The 12,148-nt window shown below is 39.0% G+C and overlaps 1 protein-coding gene across 10 annotated transcripts in view; it reads left to right on the top strand.

The window, feature by feature from the left end:
* The window catches only part of LOC133631685 (protein mono-ADP-ribosyltransferase PARP6), an 84,413-nt gene that overhangs the window by 52,015 nt on the left and 20,250 nt on the right, over nucleotides 1-12,148 (top strand). For 7 of the 10 annotated variants that reach the window (XM_062023939.1, XM_062023943.1, XM_062023934.1 and 4 more), the window contains 7 exons: nucleotides 920-1,070; nucleotides 1,446-1,580; nucleotides 6,277-6,372; nucleotides 6,447-6,539; nucleotides 6,634-6,759; nucleotides 8,794-8,859; nucleotides 9,015-9,082. In XM_062023939.1, coding sequence (XP_061879923.1) covers nucleotides 920-1,070; nucleotides 1,446-1,580; nucleotides 6,277-6,372; nucleotides 6,447-6,539; nucleotides 6,634-6,759; nucleotides 8,794-8,859; nucleotides 9,015-9,082 — 735 coding nt within the window. The remainder of the gene's footprint in view (nucleotides 1-919; nucleotides 1,071-1,445; nucleotides 1,581-6,276; nucleotides 6,373-6,446; nucleotides 6,540-6,633; nucleotides 6,760-8,793; nucleotides 8,860-9,014; nucleotides 9,083-12,148) is intronic. The other 3 variants (XM_062023944.1, XM_062023941.1, XM_062023942.1) reach the window with 3 other exon arrangements.

Below are 12,148 nucleotides of genomic sequence, written 5' to 3'. Positions count from 1 at the left end.
TATATCTGTCATTAGACCCGCTATAGAAGCGCTAAAAACTACCGGTACAATAAAAATGACAAGGAGAAGACACTGTATAAGTGGAGGCACGTAAATAAGACCGCCCACAAAACAGCGCATCCTGAAGAGGTCAGAAAGCGGCTTGAAGACTGTCTGTAAAACATTTGAACCAAAGAACCACCATTACATGTTATGTAGACCACAAGGAAGTGTTTGGATGTGGAAAAACATCATAATATGACCCCTTTAATGCGCTTTATAATCCGGTGCACCTTTTGTATAAAAAATAGACCTCATCGGCAGTGCGCCTTATAATCAATGCGCCACATGGTCCGAAAATACGGTAGTCTTAATAAAGCTGCTTTCAAATAAACTTTAAAGAGGCCTTATCTTTTATACTTTATATTTTAGTCGACTAAATATACTGTAATTTTAGTTGACTAAAGAGTGATATAATTTCATTGACTAAAACTAAATCAATTTAGATGACTAAAATTTGACTGAAACTAAAATTTGTTTTTGTCAAAAGATTTTGACTAAAAATGAATTAAAAACTGCTGTCAAAATTAACACTGCACGTTTCTCACAATGAACTCCTACTCCTGCTTTCCAGTACCAGCAGCACTCTTGCAGCCCCAGACCATGATTCTGCTTGACTGTTGGCAATACACGATTATGTTGCTACTCACCTGTATCGTCCGATACTAAGACAATATTGGATGTGTGCAAAGTCAATTTCAGTGGCTACTAAATCTATATTTGTATGTAAGCTGTACATGGACTACGCTTAAGTATATTCAAGTTTACTTTCTGTAGTATTGTGCTTTGAGAAGCTACACTGCAACAATTGCCGTTTGCTTTTGTCCCATTGAATGTAAACAGGATGTGACGGGTATTCTTTGTGTTTGCCCCTATCTAGGTCTCCAAGTTTCCCCTTGATCCAAGACACGGTCCTAAAAGGGAAACTGAGTGTCCCTGAGCTGAGAGTGACTCGACTCATGAATCGGTCCATCTCCTGCACCATGAAGAACCCGAAAGGGGAGCTCTTTAGCTATCCACCAAACAGCCAGGTGACTGTCTTGCCAAACTCTGGGCGTTCTCGACCTATACTGTAGGAACAAAGGTTTTGGGACAAAACTCTCGACAAGTTGGTTATTCAATCGGGCTGGGCTAGACTATCTGAAGTGTTCATTTTATAAGACATTTTGGACAATTCTAGGCTTCCAACGAACAGTCTGACTAAGAACCTTGACCAAGTAAAGTAATGGCAATGTGTCCCAAAGCTTTGATCCTTAGAGTGTAGATCATTTCCCATAAACTTCAACCCTGCAGAGCTGAAAAATTGTACTATCCATCTTCCTCTCTGTTATCAACCCACCCGAGCCTTACGTTTTTAACCCCCTGGTGTACCGTTTCCCATAATGCTTTGTCTTCACTTGACTCAGCAGACTGTGGCTGTACCGGCGGCAAGGGCCCCAGCGCAGATTACCACCAGGCAGCTGATTGAATTGTTTTTCTCATCCCAGGCGGGCGGCCACTGCAAGAACATTCCCACACTGGAGTATGGCTTCTTAGTGCAGGTGCAATACATCGGTCCAATTGTTCCTCCTTCTTGCTCTTTCAAAAAATGTTAAGACCCATGGCGTCCATCATCCATCCATCCATCCATCCATCCATCCATCCATCCATCCATTTTCTACCGCTTGTCCCTCTCGGGGTCGCTGGAGCCTATCCCAGCTGCACTCTGGCGGAAGGCGGGGTACACCCTGGACAAGTCGCCACCTCACCACAGGGCCAACACAGATAACATTCACACTCTAATTCACACACTAGGGCCAATTTAGTGTTGCCAATCAACCAATCCCCAGGTGCATGTCTTTGGAGGTGGGAGGAGAGAATCCACATGCAAACATGCAACCTCCACACAAAATACAAGGAGAACATGCAAACTCCACACAGAAAGACCCCGAGCCTGGAAATCAAACCCATTGTGCTAACCACTAAGCCAACCCCATAGTGACCAGATTACCAAGATTTCACTATCAAGTACTCCTGCTGTATTATTTGCTCTTGAAGGTAAATCTGGCAGTCATTTCCCATAATATCAATTAGTTTTGGAGTGATTGGTAGATAACTAACTATCTGTAATGCCACCTTTACATCGTCAGACTCGATATGCCGCTCTTTCCATGTTACGTCATCTACAGAACTGGAGCCCATTTCCCCGCATAGACAGTGTGGATAAAGACATGAAAAACTATTATTTTGATCACTTAATTGCATGTTTTTGTCACCCTGGTCCATGATTAATTCAAAATAGATTAACATTAGGAACAAAAAAAACATCAAATAATCTCAAATTTCCGGACTTCCCTTCGCTTCCATCTCATCTTCCATAGACACCATATGTAGCTCTTTCACCATATCCTCAGCATCTTGAGGAAAACATCAGTAGAAGAGGACGCACAATCAGTCAATCAATCAATCAATGTTTATTTATATAGCCCTAAATCACAAGTGTCTCAAAGGGCTGAATAGATAGAACAATAGAATACTAGCGGCTTACCTTCTTTTTTATCTCATTTAATTTCATTTTTTATCTCGTTTTTGATGCCGGGTTTGCACTTTTTCCGTTTTTCTCTCACTAAGGGTGCTTCTGATATTCAGGATCCCGTCGGGCTTAAAGTCTTTCGCATTTTTTCCGTCCAAAACCCTTCTTCTTCAAAGTCAGAATCTTTAAAATGATTGCTACAAATTACACTCCTCTCACTTTGTCCGTCCAATTTGCGCGAGTCATTTAGACAGGAGAGGTCCATACTTTCCTCATATTCCCATTATTTGGAAATGGGTGCAGACTGACCCCTTCTTTAGTTGTATTGCTACAACCTGCAACAATGCATCTGACAGACATATTTGATCATTCCTTAAAAAACTTCAGCGTAAAATAACGTGATTTGGGATGAAGAATATGAAATTGTATCTAGTCTTCTGTGGGCGGAGTCAGTAGTTAGCATTTCGAAGCAAAGGCTACTTTCACACTGCAGGGTCAGATGTCCAATTCTGATTTTTTTTTGGTCAAATCCAATCTTTTTATCTGGCTTTTCACATTACAAAAAAATAGTGATTTCTAATGTGAATGCAATTTGACCCGCATGCGGACATGATGTCATGACTTCGCACGTACTGCAGTGTTTACGCAAGTAAACATGGCTTCAACTCTAGCAGTCTAAGTACGAGCGTATTTGTTACAATTTCAAGGATTTTGTTCAATCAAAGTCAACATTTTATGAACCAAATTATTGCGCTAAGAATATTAGGAAGGCATTTTTATGAAATATTTTGCTTCGATGTCTACTTGAAGCGTGTCTGTGGGCAAGCAGTTGGAGACAGGAGTGGTGGAACTTTCACTTGAGTTCCCAAAATATTTGATTTTCACCCGTTTTCTGCTCCGTTGTCAACTATTTATTTTGTAACCAATCTATTTTGGCGAATAATTATGACGCTCTGGTCGGATGAATGCACGAAAGCCCGGGTCCTTTGTGAAAAATTCGAAATTGCACTGTTCACCCTGACGTAAAAAAATTTGATATAAGTTGCATAAGGGAAAAAAAATGGAATTGACCTGCAGTGTGAACGAGACCTAAATGTAAGCGTTCCAAAATGTGCTGCAACTCATTGGAAAACAAGCCTTTTTGGGGGGACATTTTACCTGTATGTATAATTTTTAGGTCCAGAACTATGAAATAAGTGATTAAACGGGGCCTTTAAAATGTTAAATACTGACTACAGTAAATTTGGTGTGTTTATTTAACAACCAGTTTGCTGATGAGTTCATTGTAAATAACGGCAAGTGTAGCATGCATGCAGTCACACAAACAGCTACAGTCGTGCTCAAAAGTTTACATACACTTGTAAAGAACATAATGTGATGGCTGTCTTGAGTTTCCAATAATTTCTTCATGAAGTTTGGTCCTTTTATGAATTTATTATGGGTCTACTGAAAATGTGACCAAATCTGCTGGGTCAAAAGCATACATACAGCGATGTTAATATTTGGTTACATGTCCCTTGGCAAGTTTCACTGCAATAAGGCGCTTTTGGTAGCCATCCACAAGCTTCTGGCAAGCTTCTGGTTGAATTTTTGACCACTCTTGACAAAATTGGTGCAGTTCAGCTAAATTTATTGGTTTTTGGACATGGACTTGTTTCTTCAGCATTGTACACACGTCAGGACTTTGGGAAGGCCATTGTAAAACCTTAATTCTAACCTGATTTAGCCATTCCTTTACCACTTTTGCCATGTGTTTGGGGTCATTGTCCTGTTGAAACACCCAACTGCTCCCAAGACCCAACCTCTGGGCTGATGATTTTAGGTTGTCCTGAAGAATTTGGAGGTAATCCTCCTTTTTCATTGTCCCATTTACTCTCTGTAAAGCACCAGTTCCATTGGCAGCAAAACAGGCCCAGAGCATAATACTACCACCACCATGCTTGACGGTAGGTGTGGTGTTCCTGGGATTAAAGGCCTCACCTTTTCTCCTCCAAACATATTGCTGGGTATTGTGGCCAAACAGCTAAATTTTTGTTTCATCTGACATCACATGGATAAAGATACGACTTTCTGGAGGAAAGTTCTGTGCTCCAATCACTCTATCACAAAAAAATAAGAGTTGTAGAAATTATTGGAAACTCAAGACAGCCATGACATTATGTTCTTTACAAGTGTATGTAAACTTTTGACCACGACTGTAAGTAGCAGTGCCTACATTTTAAAGCGCATGCAGAGCGAGCTAAAGCCTCTGGATCAGGGGTCACCAACGCGGTGCCCGCGGGCACCAGGTAGCCCGTAAGGACCAGATGAGTAGCCCGCTGGCCTGTTCTAAAAATAGCTCAAATAGCAGCACTTACCAGTTAGCTGCCTCTATTTTTTACATTTTATTTATTTACTAGCAAGCTGGTCTCGCTTTGCCCGACATTTTTAATTCTAAGAGAGACAAAACTCAAATATAATTTGAAAATCCAAGAAAATATTTTAAAGACTTGGTCTTCACTTGTTTAAATAAATTCATTATTTTTTTTACTTTGCTTCTTATAACTTTCAGAAAGACAATTTTAGAGAAAAAATACAACCTTAAAAATGATTTTAGGATTTTTAAACACATATACCTTTTTACCTTTTAAATTCCTTCCTGACAATTTAAATCAATGTTCAAGTAAATTTAGTTTTTTTATTGTAAAGAATAATAGATACATTTTAATTTAATTCTTCATTTTAGCTTCTGTTTTTTCGACGAAGAATATTTGTGAAATATTTCTTTAAACTTATTATGATTAAAATTTAAAAAAAATATTCTGGCAAATCTATAAAATCTGTAGAATCAAATTTAAATCTTTTTTCAAAGTCTTTTGAATTTCTTTTAAAATGTTTGTTCTGGAAAATCTAGAAGAAATAATGATTTGTCTTTGTTAGAAATATAGCTTGGTCCAATTTGTTATATATTCTAACAAAGTGTAGATTGGATTTTAACCTATTTAAAATATTTCATCAAAATTCTAAAAGTAATCTTAATCAGGAAAAATTACTAATGATGTTCCATAAATTATTATTTTTATTTTTTCAAAAAGATTCGAATTAGCTAGTTTTTCTCTTCTTTTTTTCGGTTGAATTTTGAATTTTAAAGAGTCGAAATTGAAGATAAACTATGTTTAAAAATTTAATTGTCAATTTTTTCGTGTTTTCTCCTCTTTTAAACCGTTCAATTAAGTGTAAATATCATTCATTATTAATAATAACATAGAGTTAAAGGTAAATTGAGCAAATTGGCTATTTCTGGCAATTTATTTAAGTGTGTATCAAACTGGTAGCCCTTCGCATTAATCAGTACCCAAGAAGTAGCTCTTGGTTTCAAAAAGGTTGGTGACCCCTGCTCTGGATGCTGCCCTCTTGTCCACATATACTTCCAAAACAGCTACTGCCATCTTGTGGAGTTAGTACAAATTACATGGGGTTTGCATCCACTCGTAGCTGTTGATGACCCAGTAATTAGACATGTGATGTTATTTGTTTTCATAGACTACACACCCAATGACTACTTACGGTATTCATCAGAGTGTGATCAGTAGCATTGTAAGAAAATGTCAGGGACCATTTCACAAAGTGAAGATATTTCTGTTTAATAGTGTGCGTACTACATTGGACAGTGCTAAATTATGGATTCATCAGCAGGAACACAACCGTTCTTTTGTGTGTGTTCTTGGTGCGTTTTGTCTGAGCAGATAATGAAGTACTCCGAGCAGAGGATCCCCACGCTCAACGAGTACTGCGTGGTCTGTGACGAGCAGCACGTCTTTCAGAACGGATCCATGCTGAAGGTAGCCACGGCAAACGAGACAAATGTTATGAGCCTTGTGATTTTTTTCAAGCGAATAAAACGGTTTGGTTGTAGCCGGCTGTGTGCACGAGGGAGCTGTGTGTGTTCTCCTTCTACACTCTGGGTGTGATGTCGGGGGCTGCAGAGGAAGTGGCCACTGGGGCAGAGGTGAGAAAGAAACCACACATACTACCAAAAAAGTATTGGAAGACAACACCATGGTCACGTTTAAAAGTAAGGAGTTGACCTGCCCTTCAAATAGGTTGTGGATCTCCTTGTGGCGATGTGCCGAGCTGCTCTCGAGTCTCCACGCAAGAGCATCATCTTTGAGCCCTATCCTTCTGTGGTGGATCCCAATGACCCTAAGACTTTGGCCTTTAACCCAAAGGTCAGCATCCCTTGAGCTAGCATTCCCAATGTATGTAATGAGTAACTGTCAATGATGCCTATTGTGGAAATCTGTTGGGTGTGCAATCACAGTGTAAGCGATACGGATTTAAACAATAATGACTCTGTGACAACCATTATACCTGCTATACATTAAATATTTACTAAACGATATCAAAACAAGGCAAAAACAATTATCTCTTGTCTTAACGCTGCACAATATCAGTTGACTATGTTGCCAACGGTAACACAGCTATGCAGTATAATCGTTATTACAACAAAGTAACAGCAATCTTAACATAACCATATATGTTCAGTTTCAGTTCAGTTCAGTTTCAGTTTACTTCGAACACGCATATGATACAATGTAATTCATCACATATTTCCAGTTGTTTCATTACAGCACGTCCGAAAAGGAGTATGAAGAAGCTGAGTTTATTTAATCCTACCCCTTTTCATACCATAGCAATTTTATCCTATTTCCTTGTTCTCTGTAACAGAACAGTGAACACATACATAATAAATAAATAATATACCATAGTAAGTAAACAAATATTAAAAACATAAATAATCTTTGTCTCAATAAAATAAATACAAAAATTAAAAAAGGGTTCAAGATATTCATCATAATTCTTGTGTGTACTTTGTGAACACTTATAGTTTGAACAGTCTCTCAAACTGAATCATATTGGTGCTTTGTTGGATTTCTTTGGTTAATCCATTCCATAATTTAATTTCACAAACTGATATGCTAAAGGTTTTAAGTGTTGTACGAGCATACAAATCTTTTCAATTAGATTTTCCTCTAAGGTTATATTTCTCCTCTTTTGTTGAGAATAATTGTTGTACATTCTTGGGTAGCAAGTTATAGTTTGCTTCGTACATAATTTTAGCTGTTTGTAAATGCACCAAATCATTGAATTTCAATATTTGTGATTCAATAAATAAATGGTTTGTATGTTCTCTATATCCAACATTATGTATTATGTTACCATTAAAGGGGCCATATTGTAATTTTCCTACATTTTAAAACACTTCCTTGTGGTCTACATAGAAGAACTGTAACAAACACAAAACAGTAACAGGTCTATATTGCCAAGGATAATAATGTCACAATACAACTATTTTGCGATAATTGGCATGTTGGAAAAACAACGTATGATATATCTACACATTTATTAAACATTATCAATAAATAAAGTACAGTTAAAGCTGTAACTGTACTTAATATCTAAAAAATACTTTTGTTTACACACAAGTGTGAAATAGATGACTATGCATGACTGCATGGGAGTTTTAGTTGCTTTTTAACTTATTTTAGCTATTTTAGAATCTATTGCCGAATGTATGTTTTCCGCACTGTACTTTGACACTTATTTTAGCCCGTTGTACATGCTAAATCATGTAAACATACAATCATTGGTATGTTTTCATCTACAAAACCATTCTGGGTATCACTCCATCTTATCTGTCTTGTCTTTTAACAAAGAAACAAGGAAGTCACAATCTTCGTTCAATAAATGTTCTGCAATTTGTCGTCCCCAAAGTAAGAACTGAACTGGGCAAGAAAGCATTTAGGTTTTCAGCAGCGAAGGCTTGGAATAACCTACAATCGAATACTAAACTTCAAACCCTTGTTACGTTGAATGAGTTTAAAGCTTCTGTGAAAGGACTGCAGTCTACCTTGTCTGTATGCACATGTGTTATGTGAGCAAGTTTTAATGTCGTAAATGTGATGTTTTATGTATTTGTTTACTGTTTTTAATGTAACCTTGCTGCTGCCCTCTTGGCCAGGTCTCCCTTGGAAAAGAGATCTTTGATCTCAATGGGATTTTACCTGGTTAAATAAAGGCTAATAATAATAATAGTAATAAATGTTGCAATTACATCTGTCTTGCCTGTAATTATATAACACACTTGTGCGTTTTTATGGCCGGCTTTATCGTTTACATGGATACAACAGGTTTGACATGCCTGCGTGTTCTTTCCACTGTCATTACATGAAAATGCTGCTGGGCTGTACCGATGAACACAGAAGAAGAATTATGAGAGGCTGCAGAAAGCGCTGGACAGCGTCATGTCCATACGGGAAATGACCCAGGTATAAGAAGGAGAATGCCAGACAACTAAATGCAAACAAGCAGGACCACAAAACACATTTTTATTCAGTGTCCTGGCATTTGCATTTGTCCCCACTTTGCCACTGCAGTGTTTGTATTAGGTTTTGGTTTCACAGCGCTTGTGTGCTTTTGCCAGGGCTCGTATTTGGAGATCAAGAAGCAGATGGACAAACTGGATCCTTTGGCCCATCCTCTGCTACAGTGGTGAGTGAGGAAAACCGGAATTTGAATTGATAGAAAGCTGACGACCTTTCAGCCAAGTTGATTTGATTTTTTTGGGTGGAAAATAATACACGTGACTTTAGCTGGATGAATTTATGGATGGTAGAAGAGCTTGTGACAGAGGAACCTCGAAGGTCAAATATAAACATATGCCACATTCCACCAAATCAGTACCATTTCCTATTTGTAAATCTCTCAAAATAAACTCAAATGTATTTTTATAAATCTAATAGTACTTAAAATATGTATTGGCCTATCTCAGGCAAAACTAAATTGTACAAAGTTCCTATGATGCCTCATTTGAGTAGCAGGACTAAAAGTAACAGTAGTGAGGGTTTTTATTGCATATAATTTGCATATGCTTACTTAAAATATACTTACATGGAATTTATGCTAAAATTATGTTGTCAAAAAAATCAACAAAGGCAAAAAGTTCTACAAAAAAAATATTTCAGAGTTAAACAATTTTAGCCCATCGAAAATAAAGAAAAATAAATGAGTAAAATTACAGTAGGAAGTGGATGCATTCGTCGCAATTTACCTGACACATGAAACCTGACACATCGGGTGGTGCACTATCACAGATTCTGGACAATGACGGAGAAGATATGGATGGTACGAAAGAGGAGTGAGGGAAGCCATATATGTCAAGGTAGAAAACAGAGAAGGTGGTCTGAGACACCGCCTGTCTCCCACATACAACACTGTCCTTTCAACCATTCCTAAAAGACTGCAATTTAGCTTCCAGCAAATAACATGAGTTAGAAACATTCTGGGACCAGAATGCCATGTGTGCCATTTGTTTACAACTGCATGGTACCCCACCTTCCGCCCGAATGCAGCTGAGATAGGCTCCAGCACCCCCCGCGACCCCGTAATGGACAAGCGGTAGTAAATGGATGGATGGATGAATGGAATGCTTACACGGGGAATTCCGAGTATTTTGGACTGGTAGTAGTCGATCCACAGCGATCGTTCTGCCACACAATACCTCAATGCTAACGAGAGGAAATTCCACTTCAACGACTGTCGTTGGCTTTGACAGTAGGATTGCTCGTTTGAATCAAAACAGTTGCTATTCTCACTACGATAGGGCGAAAACATCCTCATGGTTTTTTGGAGTATAAATATTTGGGGTTTTGGCACCAGCCGCTGGACTAGATCTGACCAATCTAAGTCTATGAGCACGAACTGATCATGCCCACTCGGATGAGCGGCGAAACGTCTTCCAAGACAAACCAAGTAGTCCAGTTGCGATTGATTGAATGCCCTGAGATCACAAACAGTACATACATCCACACGCACATTCACTGGACAAACATACATTCATACTCTACATATACAAGCACATATGTATACATACACTCATGTATATAATCACGTTTCATCAAACATATATCAACGTTGTCCCTGGAACTAAGGGGCCAAGCCCAACTCCTGAAAAACAACCCCACACCATAATTCCTCCTCCACCAAATTTCACACACGGCACAATGCAGTCCGAAATGTAGCGTTCTCCTGGCAACCTACAAACCCAGACTCGTCCATCAGATTGCCAGATGGAAAAGCATGATTCATCACTCCAGAGAACGCGTCTCCACTGCTCTAGAGTCCAGTGGCGACGTGCTTTACACCACTGCATTTGACGCTTTGCAATGGACTTGGTGATGTATGGCTTAGATACAGCTGCTCGGCCATGGAAACCCATTCCATGAAGCTCTCTGCGTACTGTACGTGGGCTAATTGGACGGTCACATGAAGTTCGGAGCTCTGTAGCAACCTACTGAGCAGAAAGTCTGCGACCTCTTTGCACTATGCACTTCAGCATCCGCTGACCCCTCTCGTCAGTTTACGTGGCCCTACCACTTCGTGGTTGAGTTGCTGTTGTTCCCAAACTCTTCCATTTTCTTATGATAAAGCCGGCAGTTGACTTTGGAATATTTAGGAACGAGGACATTTCACGACTGGATTTGTTGCACAGGTGGCATCCTGTGACAGGCCAACGCTGGAAATCAAGTTATTTTGGTATCAGACCTTTTTTTTTTTTTTACGCAGTAGTGTTGGTTCGTTTGAAGTTTACTTTGGAGTGAATACAGACATATAATAATAATAATAATAATAATAATACCTGGGATTTATATAGCGCTTTTCTAAGTACCCAAAGTCGCTTTACATGTTAAAAACCCATCATTCATTCTCACCTGGTGGTGGTAAGCTACTTTCGTAGCCACAGCTGCCCTGGGGTAGTCTGACGGAAGCGTGGCTGCCAATTTGCGCCTACGGCCCCACCGACCACCACCTATCATTCATTCAACATTCAATCACCGGTGTGAGCGGCACCGGGGGCAAGGGTGAAGTGTCCTGCCCAAGGACACAACGGCATGGTAAGAGGCGGGGAGCGAACCTGCAACCCTCAGGTTTCTGACACGGGCGCTCTACCCACTACGCCATGCCGCCCCAATATATAACATATATTCTGTTGAAAGGCATCTTGGACATGGCCAATGTTGGAGCCTATCTATATTATTTATTTATTAATTGTTTTGACAATGAAATCAAATAATCTCAATGATGATGTTGATAAATTATTGGATGTTTTAGATTTCATTGTGATTGACTGATTGTTTTCAGCTGCTCACGCTCCTACTGGTGAGCCACTTCCTCCTCCTATAATTAAGGAGACAGGACAGCTGGGTGCCTTTTGTCTGTCTATCATGTTGAAGGAGTGAGGAGTGAAACAGTTTGTTTACAGCTAAAGGGTGCCTTTTGTCTGTCTATCATGTTGAAGGAGTGAGGAGTGAAACAGTTTGTTTACAGCTAAACAAGTTATTTTGAAGCCACGCTAAACCAGTTATTTTGATTATTTTGAAGCCACGCTAAATAAGTTATTTTGATTATATTGAAAGTCAACCACGGACAATATTTTGATCATTTGGAATCTCGACATATCTCCGCGAGTGCTTATTAAGGAATTTAGTGAGTCAAACACCTCCTCCTCAAGACTACTCTGCATTACTTTATTTTTATTTTTTCGAACTTTTTGAATGC

Source organism: Entelurus aequoreus, linkage group LG02, assembly GCF_033978785.1.
Source record: "Entelurus aequoreus isolate RoL-2023_Sb linkage group LG02, RoL_Eaeq_v1.1, whole genome shotgun sequence".
Lineage (NCBI taxonomy): Eukaryota > Metazoa > Chordata > Actinopteri > Syngnathiformes > Syngnathidae > Entelurus > Entelurus aequoreus.
The sequence above is the reverse complement of the archived record's forward strand: the minus strand, read 5'-3'. Positions and strand labels throughout refer to the sequence as shown.